Source organism: Palaemon carinicauda, chromosome 43 (genome assembly GCF_036898095.1).
Source record: "Palaemon carinicauda isolate YSFRI2023 chromosome 43, ASM3689809v2, whole genome shotgun sequence".
NCBI lineage: Eukaryota > Metazoa > Arthropoda > Malacostraca > Decapoda > Palaemonidae > Palaemon > Palaemon carinicauda.
Genome location: NC_090767.1, coordinates 33,136,816 through 33,155,057, shown reverse-complemented (window position 1 = coordinate 33,155,057; position 18,242 = coordinate 33,136,816). Strand labels below are relative to the sequence as shown.

Genomic DNA, 18,242 nt, shown 5'->3' with positions numbered 1-18,242 from the left:
GAAGGTGACGGATATGCGATCATTAGACCAAATGGCATGAATGTGTATTGATATAACCCAAATGGGGTCATAAAAGTTGATAATAATTTTGTGTTGTCGTCCAAAGGAATCTGATAATAGCCTTTTAACAAGTCGATTTTAGAGACGATCCTCACTTGTCTAATGTTGTCGAGTAGTTGGTCTATGAGTGGCAATGGGTAATTGTTGGCCACACTGATCAACTTTCACTTTCGATAGTCCGTACACATCCTGAAAGACCTATCGGGTTTTTTCAAGAGCAAGCATGGAGACCTGTGTTTGGCTAATCCGTTTTACAACAAGTAGTCCACTTGTTTTCTCATGACCTCTCGGTGATACAACGACAGTTGATAGGCGCATTGTTCGAATAGTCTTTCCGTGGTCTTAAGGTGTATCTCATGCCTCCTCAAGGTGGTTCGTTTCGGGACGTCTAAGACAATTTCAGGGAAACTTTTAATCAAGCAGCTTAAGTTGTAATCGTATACGCTTTGGAAGGGACACTTTTATTCTCTTATTCAATTTAAACTATTATATATACATATATATATATATATATATATATATATATATATATATATATATACATATACATATATATACATATATACATATACATATATATACATATATATATATATATATATATACATATATATATGCATATATATACATACATATATATATATATATATATATATATATATATATATATATATATATATTTATATACATATATATATATATATATATATATATATATATATATATATATATATATATATATATATATATACACACATTTGAAGGGAAAAAATATTCCCTTCCATTTATAGCTAAGAAGTATTCATATACACATTTGAAGGGAATCGAATATACAAATATTTTATTTGAAGATAAGTTGTATTCATATACACATTTGAAGGGAAACATATTCTCTTATTTCATTTAAAGATAAGATATAATAATATATACATACGAAAGGAAAATGTTATTTCTTCGTTTCATTTGGATGATTTGGAGATATGATTTAATTCTATAGGCCTAAATACTTTAAGGTAAAATCTTTTTCCTTATTTTCTTTGAATAAGAGATGTAATCATATGCACATCTGAAGAAAAATGAATAATTACATATTTTATTTGAAGAAAAGTCAGAATCATATAGACATTGGAAGGGGCATGAATGTTCCCTTATTGTATCTTAAGATAAGCTTCAGTCATATACAAATTGGAAGGAGAAGGAAGATTCACATTTTTCATTTGAAGATAATATTCAATCTTACACATATCTGAAGTGAAATGAATATTCTCTAATTTTATTTGAAGATGAAATGTTATCATATAGATATTTGAAGGGAAATGAATTTAATCATTTTATTGGGAGGAAATATGTAATCATATACACATATAAAGGGAAACGAATGTTCCTTTATGTTTTGGAAGATGAAATGAAATCATATACACATTCGAAAGGAAACAAATATTACCTTTTTCACGATAAGATATAATAATATATATATCTAAGGGGGAAACATATGATCCCTTATATTGTTCAAAGATAAGATGTAATCATATACATATATGAAGTGAAACAATTTTACCATTATCTTATCTAAAAATATATTTTAATCATATACATATCCAAAGGGAATCTAATATACTTTTAATTATTTGAAGATAAGATCTAATCATATACTACATTCAAAGGGAAACGAATATTTCCTTATTTTACTTGAAACAAAAGATGTAATATACACATTTGAAGAGAAACAAATATTTCCTTATATTAATCGAAAATAAGATTTCATAAATTATACAAATCTGAAGGGAATCGAATATCACCTCACTATACTTGAAAAAAAAAAAAACCATGAAATCTATAAAAGTTTTTAGAATTTCACATAGTAAACAGAAATACGATGTACTTATGTTTGCCTAGGTAAATTTATAAAAACGGAAGAAATTGATGCGGGCCGTGAGTATCTTATCATTTTGCGACTAATATTTATATTTTCCACATGAAATTATTCACCTGCTGCTCACTTAGCCTAGTTTTTCACAACAGAAAATATATTGGGAAATTGTCCGGACAATTGTGTTGTTTTTATTCCATACACATTATGATGTAATATCCACCTTCCTTCAGTTGGACAACACAAAGGTTCATAATTAATTTCGGTCTATAAATTCACTTATATGATTAATATAATTGTATTCATGAACAGTTTAAATATAACACTTCTGTAAATTCAAATTAACCAATTATTAAAAAAACAATGAATAAATCGCCTTTCAAAATATAGCCTAAACGAATTCAAACCAACGTTTTAATCTTACTTTAAAAGAATCAAGGTTTGAAATTGAAAAGCCCTCATTTTTTTAAAACTCTTAATCACTGTTTTTAAAACCAGAATTAAAACTTTAGAAATATTGTTTTAATTGTATATATAAAACGAGAAATATTTCAAATGCACATGCATGTTATCAAATTCAAAGAACATTTACAGATTTAGGAGATTTAAGCCATTTGGGCCAAATCAAGGAGGTGGAGGTCAATCACGGCCGATTAGTAACTAAAAGAACACTCAGCTGTTGCACTCGCATGTTATATATAGAAGAAGTTGGACAGCAAAATTCAATCAAGTTAATTGGAACAAAGGTAAAGTTAACATATAAAAACTCGTTGCAGCTACAAGCCCAAAGGAACAATGCAAAGACTTAATGACAGTGTGCCATGTTTGCAAAAAAGGTAAAATTGTCATCACAGAATGAAGAGAGTAATTAATATTTCTAGGTAATATAAAAAAAAAGAATATAATCAAATGTAAATGGTAAAATAAAATATTTACATTTTTATAAAATAACACTTAATTCATGCTAAATATATTTGTTTCTTTTTTAAAATACATTATAACTGTAGATTCATGTAAGGTTTTTAAAATCAATGTCTTGTTTAAAGTATCCATTAAAATCTAAGCATATATTCATAATAAAAGATTAAAACCAAATATATCACAATAAAAACAGTCTCGCCGTAATAGAAAATATCTCGATTTCCATCGTAGGATAAAGTCGATAAAACTCTATTTTTCTATTTATGGACCCAGCTTAATATTAAATGCAAGTGATGTGTTAAGACCTTTTAAAAAAACTTTCACAATAATTGTGTTTGATCAACAGTAAATCTGTAATATAGAATATAATTTATATACATTTCTGTGTAGAATAAAGCATTGCAGTAAACTTACATTAGTCGGCATTTATTGCCAATTTTGCTTTTATTTGCGTCAGAATCTGTATTTTCAACATTGCCTTCCTGTGCTTCAGCGCCAGTTAGCTGGGAGGTAATTTCTCCATTTGATTCTGAAATCTTACGTCTAATATACCGCTGGCTTTCATTTAAGTCTTCCATCGGAAGCGTTGTATCACTTTCTAGGCTATATGCTATTCCAATATCTCTAGCTTCCTTATCTGAATTTAGTATAGAATTGCTATGGCCAATAGGATAATGTACTACTCCAACTTCACTCGTAGGTGTTAAAAAGATTTCGTCGCCATTGTCACTTTCAGTTTGGGTTAATTCTTTTATTTGATAATGGTGATCTCTGAAAAAAGATCTTCGGTTTGATATCTAGAAGACATAGTTTTGGTATCTTCATCCGCATGGACATAATTTCCACTAATAAGGACACCACTGATGTTACTTCTTTTGAAGACTATTCCTTTCTCTTTGTATAACGCATGGTAATTTTTCGCCTTATTATGTCCATATTCTCCTTCTTGGGGGACACTAGTTTTAACTCTCCATTGGGTTCTTCCCATTTCATATTTCTCTTTACTTTTTGATGGAAGGACTGTGTCACACATAGATTCCTTTAATAAATAGTTATCATCATCATGATCATCTTCATCTGCTTCACCTGTAACTACAATAATCCCTCCGGATACAATATTACCAAGACCTGACACAGTGATAGTACTTTCTCTTGATGCAATACTACTAGCCCCTCCTGACACGGAGCTACCATCCTGTCCATATGCCGTACTCATAACTTCTGATGCAGAGCTGCTAGCTCTGAAGTTCACCGGATCATCACGTCTCTTTCCATCCATACCTTGGGGGACAGCATTGTTAAGATCTTCATCAAGTAGATGAAGTCCATTTCTGGAATATTTCGAAAGAAACTTCCCAGGAAAGTTTTCTTCCACTTCAGTGCATCTCAGTTCGGCCTTCAACACCGCAGGTAAGATCTTTGTGGGATCTTTAAGTGGATCGAAAATATCAGTGATGTAAGCTATATCTTGAACTTCTCTGTTGATTGTATGCTCGGTATCTATTTTACTTAGAAACCCAAATTGATTCCCTTTCAATGTCTCATCTTTCATTGTAATTGAGTGAAGGTTTTCCTTACCTTCTTCTGATAACTCAATACTTTTTGCCAAGATTTGTGGTTTATCATCATCTTTCTCGTTTTCTATGAGAAATTGCTCAGTCTCTTCTCGTTCTACTTCCAATCGACAACCCTGCTCCTCGGTTTCTGATATTCGTTCTAGCTGTGGAAAGATGGGGTGCTTTCTTTTAACTGAGAAATGTGTATTTATAGAACGATATCTAGGCTGTTCTGTGCTATCAGGTGTCAGACGCTGCTTTAGAGAGAGAGGAGAGGGCATCGACCTCTGAACCCTCTTTCATTAGAACTTAAATCTATCAGATTTTCACCAAGGACCTCAAATTTTCCACAAGTTAAAGAGTTTACAGCTCTATGCTTATCTTGTACTACATAAGGGTCGTCAATCCCCTTTCCAAAAACATATTGCTTGACATCAGTTCCACTAGTTATATTCGCCAAGCACTGCAGAGAATTATCAGATGAAAGCTGATTATTTTCTATCTTTGTAATAATGGCCTTCCACTCTGAGGTTTCCAACAATTGATTCAGGTTCCTTGCCACTGCTTCTTCATCCTATAATAATAGAATTTTAACTAAATAATTTTGCAGACCATACAATGGATTGAGATATTGAAGCAACTATTCATGATCACATAAACGAATATTTTACAGCTATAGTTCATTATTAGTTGATACTATCAAGCAATATTAAGCCTAATGTTCATGGGAGGAAAATCATAAATCTTAAAGTAATATCTATTATTTGCAAACACTACAAACCGGAGACCTTCAGTAGGGATATAGTATTGGCAAAGCTGAAATGGGTATTATAAGCTCTTAACCAGGTAAATATAGTTGGTTGCCATGTAGAGAACCCTCACCTTGACCTTTGCTCTAAGTGCTTGTGCGAAGGGTGAGTCAGGACATGTAACTTAAGTCTCAAGTCTGCATGGTTGGCATAAAAAAAAAAAAAAAAGTTTCTTTACAATCTATCATTTTTTCCTATAAGTGATACAAACCCTCAGCCTTCAATAGAAAACTTATCCTTAGGAGAAAATTCCTGTAACCAAACATAACTTGGTTAACTGACCTGGGAAAACTTAATGAGCTTCTGTCTTGAGAGAATTGAAAGTCATATTTCCTGTCAACCAAATAACATCCTTGCATCGGAATGTAAATGGGGTTAAAGAATGCCATTATCAAAATAGGTAAGGCACTGATTGATCTATGATCTATTTAATATGTTATCCAGTGTATAATCATTAAATAATTAATGAACAAGTATACAATGGGTCTGTCAACCGCTTTGCTCAAGTGATGGGGGTAACAGCTTAACAGTTTTAAATAAATTACAAATTGTAAATAGAAGTCACTGTTGAATAGGTTACCTGCATCTAGCGATTGCTGCACCTTAAAAGAGGGGAATAAGAAATTGGAAAAAATCGCCAGATATTCTTGCCATTATCCCGACACCTGTTGAGGAGCTACACATCCAGGGACCTGTGGGTATGCTCCCAGAGGTAGTGTCAGGGAAGGCTGTTTGAATTTTCCAGTCACTAATCCTTACGAACTGCACAACGGAAACATTCTCCCTAAAGGTTAAGAGTGAGCAGATACTCCTGCTTTTCTATGCTCTCATGCTCGAGGGTCCACCTGCACATCCTCCGGGGGCATAGGAGTGATTGACGAGTTCCCAAAGCCAGAAGGAGGTGGTTGTCTTGGAGACCGTTCTTTAAACCTTTCCAGAGCTTAGAAACAGTCTCCTGTGCTGAGGTCTGGAGTGTCAAATCCTTTAGAAGTAGCATCTTAATACCCACAAAGGAAAAAGCAAAAGATTGTTTAACTCTCTAGCCGCTTCCTTAGGGGAGGAAAAAGCAGAAGGGCATGAATTTATGATCCTTAATTGCTGGGTTGAGTGTTTTCGACACTAAAACGAGAGCTCCCTCCAAAATGTCTGAGGGATAGACACACATCATAAATAGGGCTACCGCCTCTTATCAATAATCAATCCACGATATAGCCCGATGGCTAGCATGGATGCTGATTCCGCTGATGATGCCTTTATCAGCTCTTCTACTGTGTCAACAATTTGCAGTGAGGTAGGTGGAGCATCATTCAGGATGTTGGATCTCTGCAGCTTAGAAAGCACTAGAGGAAGAACCGGAAGTGTCAGAAGTATCAGTTGATATTTCCTGATTTTTTTGGAGCAGTCTTCAATTAGTGGTCAGCCACCAAAGCAAATCAAAGATTGCCCTGAGGCATTAGAGAGATCAGAGCTATAACTATTAATTCTCTGTATTGGTCTTTTACAATGGCTTTCCACAAGAGTCTCCATGTAAATGCTAGATCTAGACACTAAGACTCCTTCCCTAATGTGTGACCTTGGAGTACTGTTACTGCTTCCAAAAAGCCATGCAGGGGAATTTTTAGGAGTCTTGTGAAAATCTAAAAAGCTAGTCGTCCTGTGCTTCCACGACCTTGTCTTCTTCTTCTGGGTGGCAAATGGTGATCATGCATTTGGTGACACCTAACCAGCAGCAAACAAAGAATGCAGAGGAAGAGACAACCAAGTGAAGCTGGAGATACTTCACATCTTCTTAATCTTCTTTCCAGTAGTTGAGGATTTCATCACTGTAGACAGTGCCACTTTCTTAGGGATTCATCAACAGGGTCATCATAATGATTCTTGTCTAACACCTCCTTTGTAGGGGGAACTGGTGAAAGAGCAACAGCAGAAGGCTTTTTAGCTCTGGTGGATATAACCTTCAAAAGTTTTTGCTTATTGGGCACCATCAATCCCAAGAAAAGACCACGACCTAAACAGATCCAAATTGTCATCAGGGTACTAAACAGTAATTATAAGAGTTGGCAATATGGTTGAGAGATTGGTAGGGGTGTATTGCCCCTACTTGCGGAGGAACATAAACCTGTATTCTCGGAACTAAACAGTAATTATAAGAGTTGGCAATATGGTTGAGAGATTGGTAGGGGTGTATTGCCCCTACTTGCGGAGGAACATAAACCTGTATTCTCAGAACTACTTCTAAGTGTGTGGGAGCAGCTTCCATTCCCCCAACATGTTCCCTAGAAGATAGACCTATAAAGAAATTGCATGAGAAACAGCCAGTTTCGTTCTCGAAGAAGGGGAAAATGAGCTGAGATCATCTTTGGTATCAATTTCGCTTGCCTTCTGATGTCGAGGAATCACTTTTTTTGTTAGCGAACTTTCTCCACTGCACAGGATGCCCCTCCGTATATGCCTCACAGGTCAATGACTGCAAAAACTACAAAGTAAATTGAGGACCACCCTCCGGCTTACTCATATACCATCCCGAACGGTGGCTTTTTTATGGAAAAGCCATATGTCTGGCTTAGGGGTAGATATCGAAAAGGCCCAAAGTTGCACACTCTGAAAAGAGACTAAAAGCAATCAGTCTAATGAAAAATTTAGTCACACACACACACAGAGCAGTGTATTTGTGTACTCAGCTGCAGCTGAAGTTAAAGTAAGGATTGTTTTATTTGTCAGGTGTATGTGGCTTACTCATCACCCAGCAACCAACTAAGTTCACGTTGTTGAATGTCTAATGTCTTCTCAAGTTTTGCTGATGCTATACTCGTATTAAAGGTCACGGGTTTGTTTTACGTGTAGGAAAAAAATCCTTCTCAAAGAATACCTGTGATGAAAATGAAAACTAGAAAATTAAACTTGATTAATTTACAGATACCAATGATATTCATTATGGTTTTCTATTAATTGTCCAAGGTTTTTTTTCTGATCTTGATTTTGACAATGGCATTATGTATGATACTTAACTTGCTTCTTTTGATATTGGCATTATTTAGGTCACTCACTCCCTCACTTCATTTATTTATATGTAAACTATATTAGATGAATCACACAGCAGGTTCCTTATAATAATGATACAAAGTCTGATGACTGATAAAGTCTTATTTCTAATTTTGAAACAGTTTACCTTTTTGGAAAGAGTTGTTAATCCACTCGTCTGGGATTTAATGTCGTTATTATCCGAAGACAATAGTAAATCCTTCAAAACAGCAATGGCAGTTAGCGTAAATTTCTGTAGCTAAAAATAAAGATAATCATCTATTCCAGTTATTTACAAAAAGGCAACACGAAATAACAATCCTATTATTCTTTATTACGATTACTTATACCCAAGATGTATTCTGAACTCTGTACATACATGATATCTCTGAAAATTACTTAGATATACACTATAGCAATACAACTGTCTGTCAGTGTAATAATGAATAAACTTTCTCATTCAAGTATGAACTCTTCACTATTTTTTTTATTTACTACTTTTCATTTTAAAGAAGTAAGCCTCAATTGTGTAAGTAGTACCTGAATGAGGGCAGCTATCAAACATTTGTAACAATTCCATGTATGATTTCTCTCTTTCAGACAGAAGTTCTACACTTTTATTTTTACAACTATCTATGTCCAAGTGGTATGCCTACTTTTGACAGAAGTAACAACATACATCAAACATGCATTGCTTACCTCATCTGAGTAACCCATTTCTTCACTTGAAAGTAGATTGTTTGGGTCATGCCAGTCCAGTAATTTGCTCTGCCAGGCTTGAGCTTGGTGACGTGCTGAGAAAACTTTATCAAAAGTCTGAGCTTCCAACAGTTGTCTTTGTGACTCGAGAAGTGTCAACAGAGTGGATAGCCCCTCAGCAAGAATACTTTTGATGTCTTCGGTCTGTTTCTCGACTTCTCTCTTTGCCAGTTGGTTCTTCGATAACAGTCTTTGTAGTTCCTTGATCAGGGCTCTGTTCTTTTCTCTCATGTCCTTCAGAGCTGACTGCTTTTTTTACATATTTTTCAGTGTGATTATCGCCCAGCATGACAGTCTTCTTGATGCACTGATCCTCTTTTAATTTTGTTTCGGAAAGGGCGTGGTTAAAAGTTCTAATTTCACACACTAATGGTGGGTGAGAAATCACAAAGCAATCGTGGCATATCCATTCTTTGCAACTTTTGCACCAAAATATGCAGTATGAACCATGGTTGTTGCATTTTCCAGCATGCTGGGGAGGTTCATTGGGAGAAACGGATTTCTCTATTTCATAATCATGAAGAATCAACTGTGACCCAGTCTCGGCATTAGAATGTTTAGGATTATATTTAATAGAAATTTCAGGCAAAATCTCAAATTCATTAACATCCTTGTCACCAAAAGACTTCTTACCTTTCATGATTTTAAGGAGGGCGTGGTTTACTGGTATTGAGCTGAAATATTTTGAATGAAGATGTTTACCGCAGGTAGGGCATTTGTATATACCTCCTCCGTAGAATTCAGAAACACAAGGCGTACAGAATGTATGGCCGCAGCCAAGGACTCTAAGCTTCGTCTTTTCTTTTCCCATATGGTCTCCACAGAACTCGCACAAAAATATAGTATCCATTCTAAAAGTAGTAAATCCTGTCACCAAAGTAACATTTAAAACCAAATAAATTCAAGAGCACAGTACCACTAATAATAATAATAATAATAGTAATAATAATAATAATAATGAAACTGGAATTTGTTATAAGAAATGAACGAGTCCTGGCTAGTTTGTGAAGTCTATTCAAGTCTAAGTCTATTGTTTACATTAGGGAGACTAATATCAGGTTATTGCTCATGCGTTGCTTACAATTACTTTAGGGAGATTTTTGTGTTTTAGAGCGATGCATTTGTCAGCTTTTCTTAACGAATCAAAAGCTTAAAAGTCCTCATTCATAAGTTCCCAAACATAACACCCATCCCCAACTCATTATCTACTCAGTTCTATCGTGACCTCAGTGTGGGCAGGAAATCACGTAACGCACGATGAAAGGTTTCCCCAAATAATCATGATCAGAAATGCATAAAACAAGGTATCGATTACTAAAAATTATGGTTCAATTTTTTTTTTTTTTTTTTTTTTTTGCTAGAAATTAAAGTATCATATTTTTACCAAAGGTAAATGTGTCTTGTTTCAGTTCTAGTTTTATCAGAATAGATTTCCCGGGCATGGGCCGACCACCGGTCATGTGAATGCTAGGCGAACATGTTAACACTGTACTAACCAGGAGAAATTATTTCTTATTGAAAGTTGCTTATATAGTGATACTACCGCTAAAGAGTTAGGGCATCTTTTGACTAGCCAGACGGTATTAAACTGGATCCTTCTCTCTGGTTACGGGTCATTTTCCTTTTGCTTAAACATACACCGAATAGTCTGGCCTATTCTTTCCAAATTCTCCGTTCTCCTCATACACTTGACAACATTGAGATTACCAAACAATTCATCTTCACTCAAAGGGTTAACTACTGCAATGTAATTTTTCAGTGGCGACTTTCCTCTTGGTAAGGGTAGAAAAGACTTTTCAGCTGTGGCAAACGGCTCTTCTATGAGATGGACACTCCAAAATCAAACCATTGTTCTCTAGTCCTGGATAGTGTCATAGCCTCTGTAATGTGGTCTTCCGCTGTCTTGGGGTAGAATTCTCGTGCGTGAGGGTACGCTCGAACACACTAATTTATCTTTTTTTCTCTTCCTCTTGTTATCTTAATGCTTTTATAGTTTTTACGTAATAGATTTATTTTATTATTGTCATTATTCATATACTTCTCTTTTAGGATATTTTCTTAATTCCTTTCCTAACTTAACTTTTCCCTGTTGGAGCCATTGGGTTTATAGCATCCTGCTTTTCTAACTAGCGTTGTACTTTAATAATAATAATAATAATAATAATAATAATAATAATAATACTAATAATAATAATAATAATATCCTGAAATTCTATATTTTGGTAAGTAGGCCTATATATTTTTTTTTTTTTTTTTAAATTTTGTGTGTTTACCGGTAATCTTAAATCTCATTATAGCAAACTTTAGGGGAGGGGCGTGAGTAAGGTTAAGTGGGGAATGATAGGTTAGTTGGTATTTTTCTTCTTCTTTTTTTTTCACCGTTCATTCTATAACTTATCAGAGTGGCGGAAGTGAGGGGTGGGGGAGTGGAGGTCACATATAGGAAGTTGTCATCAAAGGCACTGTGAAATTCAAAATACATTTTGTTAGATGCAATACTGGGAAATACTGTTGCTATATATTTATAATTTGCTACAAGGTACAAGCGTTTTTGTTTAGTTGCATATGAAATTTAGTATTAGTTTCATATCATTCAGGATAGGATGAATAAATTATCTTTAACGTTGAAAATTAGGGTATAAAACTAGTCCTAGTATATAGGTCAATGGAAACATTATGAAGAGTTATATTAATGAATATAAGTGGGTAGACAATTAAATAAAGTAGAGGATAAGCAAAACTGCTGAATCCTGTTCTAAAGCTCCCTAAATTTTTCCACAGTATATTACCAGTTAAAGACTGCTAGATATGGAAGCATTAACAAGGATATAAACTATCACACGATCAATAGAAAAATTCTACATATGATAACTTTGAAAGAAGGGATGCTAGACATGAGGTTTGAATATTGACAGATGAAAACTAGGTATAGTTTCACTGATATGAGCAATATTTAGACACTTCTATGGACCAATGAATAAATAGATTTGGAAAGAATTACACAAGGAATGTTTGAACATTATCAGGTGATCAATAAATACAATCTAGATAGAGTAACCTAGTCACGAGGAATGAAAGTCATTGGTACTTGAATGAAAAAAAAGGATTATTGGATATGGTGCCACTGGACATAAGGAATGTTAGGCATGGTGGGGTTGTATTAATGAACAGAGGTCAGGTATGTGACCAGGAGATTAAATCTTAAGTAAAGCATCATTTAAAAAAGGAATATCAGACAAATGGGTAAGGAGATACGAACTAAATATGATAACATTGTTACGAGGAACGTAGCCTGAAGTGGTAGATAACTTATGCTAGATATGATAACATTGAAAAGAGGGATAATAATAAATTAGTATAAGATCAATTGATATAAAAACTAGCTACAGATGTATTTTCATGATTGTTTGACAAGGGAAGTGGATAAATACATAAAAGGTAATTAGGTTAACATTTATAAACAAAAATGCTAAGTAACTGGTGTATACGTTAAAAAAATTTAACAGTGATGCTAAATAGAGGGGAAGGTGATCGATAGAAGAAAAAAAAATATATGGTTACATTGATATACGGAATATTGATATGAAGACATATATTAAACAAATGAAAGATTTGGTAAAATTGAGACTAGAAATGCTAGAAAGGTTATGGGCAAATTAATCAAAAGCTATATATTGTATCATTTAATCTAGGAATGTTAAGAGAAAAGGATTGGGGTCAATAAGTTAAAGCTAGATATACAAAATACATAGTCAAGAAAAAAAAAAAAATCAAGCGAAAAAAACGTTTTTTTTTTTTTTTTTTTTTTTTTTTTCAACTTAGGTTGAACGTACCATTCAACAAAACTTTGGTAAATTATAAAATAGGAAGAGACAACCTGAATAATGATAAATGTTTTATTTTTAAATCTTTTTGGTAGTAATTAATAGTAAAACCAAACATCAAAAATGTTTCAAAAAGCCACTCAAGTAAGTTTCCATTTGTTTTTTGTTGTTCGTACGATAAACTGATATCTAGAAAATGGATCTAATATTAATTTAGGAAATATATAATTAGCATTTGATACGCATAACCTTAGTAAAAACGTTCAAAATAGTTACATAGCGATTAGTAAAATTCTATATACCGTAAGTATATAAGTATATTAAACTTTCGCAACTTTAATCCACAACAGAAACATAAAATGTAGTCGTCATTTGTCAGTCAATAAAGCTTAAGAATTTTGTGAAAATCGGCACACTGCATTATTCCATAAAGACTTCACTGAATATTCCTCAATGGTAGTTACTGATATTATTTTAAAGTTTATTTTAAATGCAAGCACATAAGAAAGAGAATTCCAGGATACACACTGAACCTATAACGTCCAAACCTTAAAAAACGATCGGAAGAAATTACGCCTTATGTCGAATCCAATCGCACTTGAAACTAAGACTTTACTAAGTAAGTTCCAATTAAGACAACTTCCAACACAAAGAAATAAAAAAAAAAAATCATAAAAGGTGACGTTTATATAACGGGTCCTAGTACCTGCTGTTCCGTATTTTCTGATAACTGTCTGTTAACGCTAGTAACAGTCCAATATCCCTTAATTAGCAAGGATTTTGGAGACAAACGATAGGTTAAATCTTATGAATGTTATTCATTTATGGTTATCCTTCATTACACGACGGAACATCCAACTATCATCAATGGATTTTAAAACGTGATACAAATTCTATTCATTCATTTCCCAATAATACTAAAAAGATAGATGTTTCTATCGAAAAAGTTTTTGTTGCAATACAATGTTAACAACTACTTGACATTTATCCCTTAAATACAATTGACCTCATCCATACAACATTCGTTTTAGAATTTATAACAATTTTCATTTTCCTAATAAATTCTCTCCTGAGTTTAGTTTTGATTGCTCTTTATGCTGTGGTTTTTTAACTAGGGCTTCAGATGGGTAAATAAAAATAGAGATAATAATGGTAATAATACAAGTGAAAACAACAAGTAAAAGGATGTATGGGTAGTTTCCCTTGCAACCAAATGAGGAATCCGATGAATTAATATAGTGAGCAGCTCTTCCCCTTCATCATAATCATAAAAAGAATCACACATATTCAATCGAACAAGTTCATGGACATCATTTAAATATTTTATCTACTTCTAGGATGAGGGTGTACGATCCTGTGACACAACGTTGGTACTTGCAAGGGAAATGCTGAGAACTTGTCCCATTTCTCTCTTTTTAGAAAAAAAAACTAGCTTAGTCAGAGGCCAAATACGTGGTTCTCTCTCTCTCTCTCTCTCTCTCTCTCTCTCTCTCTCTCTCTCTCTCTATATATATATATATATATATACATATGTATATATATATATATATATATATATATATATATATATATATATATATATATATATATATGTGTGTGTGTGTGTATGTGTGTGTGTCTGTCTGTGCGCGCAAGCGTGTATAATTGTGAGAGCGTTAAAATAAATGAATATATATAGTCCATACTATATATATTTATCATTTCATGGGCGGCGATAGCATTCCACCCCTTTATTTATGCCTCTATGTCAACCAAGATCTCATTCCTACTGTTTTATGAAAATAGTATGGCATAGTAACCCAAAACCTTCGCCAAATAAACTTATGAAGATATTGATTTTTAAATTGAAGGGTTGATTTTGTACTAAAATGGTGATGGAACTTTTACCAATTATTAAAAATTATTTCTCTTTAGTGACATAACTATGGTGAAGGAACCAACTAGTGAAGCGACACGGAGAGTAGAAATCAAACATTACTTGTCTTCAACCTTTTTTGGATATATAGAAAACAGACCCATCCATGTTTCCTTGTTCTCCTATGTACATTTGTTTACACAATACAAAATAGTTTTGGAGAACAATTCAAAGTAATTTATCCGGCATCAAAATGCCTTTTATGTAAACTCCAAACGGTAAAAACTAATTGAATCAATCCAATTAAACTTTGAAGTATTCTGCACCAGTTATCCATTCGCCTCAAAATTAAAATTGCAAACCGAAAATGAATTCTTTTTAGGGTTTGGACATAATCTTTGGACAATATGAGAGCGTAATCGTTCATCGAACTTTCCCATGATCAAATGCCCCAATATAGCCAAAAAAAGATTTCCTTTAATTTCAGGATGAAAAAATAAAGGCATAAAACAAGGAGCCATTGACCTTCTCCTTCACGATGGATGAAAGATTTCACATGCCAGGAAAAACATCAGCCAGGAGGGAACTGTAGACCTTACCAGCGAGAGATAAAACCGTTGACGAAGTCAACCGAAACTGAAGAAACATAAACAGGAACATAATTCTGTAATCCTTAGAGAGTAAATGTGTTTCACAATTTGAATATAGGAAAAACTGGATTCAAGACTATCTGAGGGAAGGAAGAAGTCGTCCTTGATTTTTATAAACAGCAACTAAAATAGTTAATGTAGGAAAGAAATAGAAAAGTTCTTATCAATTAATTATTTAATGACTAATTTAAAATAATTCTCAGATGAGTCATCAAGGTATTTAGGTAGACTTACCTGGTTATTTAAGCAAGAAATTATTCATATTCTATAGTTGGTTAAATTTAAATTCTTTAAAGTAAGAAAACAAAGATTTCAAAGACGATAATAATAATAATAATAATAATAATAATAATTATAATAATAATAATAATAATAATAATAATAATAATAATAATACAAAGAAAAAGAAGAAGAAGAAGAAATATTTAATTATCAGAAAAGGGGAACCCGAGAAGTTTTCAGTTGGAATCACTTAAATTTAACTTTCCCTCCCTCTCATCCAGAAGTTGAGGAAGGGGAGAAAATAGGAAAATAGAATTGTCTCAACAAAAGGCGAAGGACGTCTTCATCCCAAGAATCCACAACAGTAAAGCATTTTTTCTGATGCTGGTTTAAAGAGTTCTGCGTTTTTCCCCTGTTGAATTCAAATATTTTCAAAATCTTTCCTATGACACGTGAAAACTTGTCCGAGAGAGAGAGAGAGAGAGAGAGAGAGAGAGAGAGAGAGAGAGAGAGAGAGAGAGAGAGAGAGAGAGAGAGAGAGAGAGAGATAATTCTTGACTAATTGAAAAATGGAATAAGATAAAGGAAATATATAACAAAGTGTCTGCCTGCAAATAATAAAAAAAAAGAAAAAGAAAAAAAAAAAGCTTTCAATCGTTTGTAACATGATAAAGTAGGCATATATTCTGATTTTAAACATATAGCTTACGTCAAGTTCCTTTTTTACTTAAACCGGGTGACTCTGCCACTCACTAGCCAAAGGAAAAGGCAACCCTTTTGTCTTGATTAAGTGTTTGAAAAAAAGCACTGTAATGAGAAACTATCTTCCCCATTCCTGCTTTCCTGAGATTAAATTATCTCAACTTTTTTGTCCCGTAAAATTAAAATACTTTTGATGCTTATGGAGGTGTATATTCCAATGGTTATATTTCATTGTTTTCATAATGATCGTTCATTTCTTGTCTCTTAAGTTCTAAATAACTACCTTCAATTTAGCAAGAAGAGGTTTCTTTTCCGTTTGTTGTATAATTTGTAAAGTTTCTGTATTAGGAACGTCAAATTCAAATTCAAATTCAAAAAATTTATTGACAAAAAGTGGTCAAAAGGAGCTGTTAGTCTTGCTAGACAGCCTACTCTATCTTTAAATTACATAAATTATCTTTAATTTACATAAATGAATAAAAGCTAAGTACAAAGGTAAAACCTAGTAATAATTTACATAAACCAAAAAATACAATTAGTAACAAATTAGTTTTTACAAATGAAAACACCTTCTACATGAATAATTTCACATTTACCCAAAGTACATTAGCACAAACCTTATATGTCTATTTCACAGAGACTGAAATTACATATAAATTAATCATAGTTATAATTTAATAAAACAATGACAATTATGATTTAGGCCCGACGGTGCGGGCCAACACAAGACCCCGAAGAGGCCAGCCTCCCCAAACCGTCCAGGACTCAAGAAAATATGCACACACTTCACAAATTCATCACAAAAACAATCATCCAACAAGGAAACGACACCAAAACAAAAACGGACCCGCCGCGATGCCAAACACCACGACTCCAAAGATGAAGGAGCGCTCGACCTGCTACCTCGCGCCACAGAAATCGCGTGTATTTGGCACCACGAGGAGTCCCTGTTATAATAAATTTGAACGCTACATTACACATTACAAAATAACCAAATCCTTTTTTTTACATAAAATACATTTTATAGCCCGTTTTCACATAAAAGGAGAACTATCATTTAATGTACAGAGAACAACCACTTCCATTTCAAATTCCATATTACTGCAGCAAACACAAAACATACAAATAAAAAGTAATATAGTAACTTCTCAATTTTAGTACCTTGTATCAGTTTTTTAAATTTATTTGCAATATTCTTGTACAAATTATTATTAATGAAAAAACACACCATTTGTTCAAAATTATTATCAAGATTCCTAAATTCTGCCAAAGAACTTCATTCCATAATGTAATGTTGCAGTGTGTGTCAGTTTGCAACGTCACATAATTTACAAGGGGTACCCTCTCCACTCTTATATTCCTAATAGTATTTATAGCCTAGTTTAAGTCTCATAACAATTCCATCATATTCAGCTGAAGACTTTCCATAAGTAAAACGTGTATTGTTGCTAATATAATCATAATGAGACATACTGTTACTGCCGTTACTCATAATTGCCCTAGCATTCTCAATGTTCCAACCTTCCCTTACTCTTGCCATGTGTGACTTTATTTTCCTCATACTAACTGAAGTGGCGTAATCTATAGATTCTTTATTGCACCCCTGTTTTGCTAATTCATCAGCAACGTCGGTAAAGTATATACCACAATGTGAGGGTATCCAGACGAATTTTACACTGTATCCTGACCCTTTTATGACAGAAATGTACTCGTTGCATTTGGTAACTATTTCCTCATCTGAAGGTAATTTTGCATTTAAAGCCAAAAGAGCACTCTGACTGTCAACAAAACATAATATAGATTTTTCCTTATGAATTCCAAATTTCAAACACTCATATATGGCAAACAGCTCAGCAGTGGTAGATGAGCTATGATCGCCAATACGCTTAGATATTCTCTCCTCTGTACTATAACCAAATTCAAAAAATTCTCTAATTACAACACCAAGACCAGCTCGACATCCGGTTACAGAACCATCACAATAAGCATGAAT

General features: G+C 33.5%; 2 protein-coding genes across 6 annotated transcripts in view; both read right to left on the bottom strand.

The window, feature by feature from the left end:
- Positions 1-2,934: 2,934 nt before the first annotated feature.
- On the bottom strand, positions 2,935-13,469 carry LOC137633632 (uncharacterized). Of its 5 annotated transcripts, none has more exons than XM_068365889.1 (4): positions 13,369-13,469; positions 8,937-9,863; positions 8,386-8,496; positions 2,935-4,981 (listed from the first exon to the last, which is right to left on the bottom strand). In XM_068365889.1, exon 4 carries the CDS (start codon positions 4,686-4,688, stop codon positions 3,603-3,605), a length of 1,086 nt encoding a protein of 361 aa, XP_068221990.1. In that variant the 5' UTR covers positions 4,689-4,981; positions 8,386-8,496; positions 8,937-9,863; positions 13,369-13,469; the 3' UTR covers positions 2,935-3,602. The 5 variants fall into 5 exon arrangements, with proteins under 5 accessions (XP_068221990.1, XP_068221991.1, XP_068221993.1 ...); XM_068365890.1 differs by having other exon boundaries at positions 8,937-9,847; positions 13,369-13,413; XM_068365892.1 differs by lacking the exon at positions 8,386-8,496.
- Positions 13,470-17,609: 4,140 nt separating this feature from the next.
- The window catches only part of LOC137633790 (uncharacterized), a 1,350-nt gene continuing 717 nt past the window's right edge, over positions 17,610-18,242 (bottom strand). The window contains exon 1 of the mRNA XM_068366035.1: positions 17,610-18,242. This exon is cut by the window's right edge and continues 717 nt beyond it. Within this exon, the coding sequence (XP_068222136.1) occupies positions 17,610-18,242 (633 nt within the window).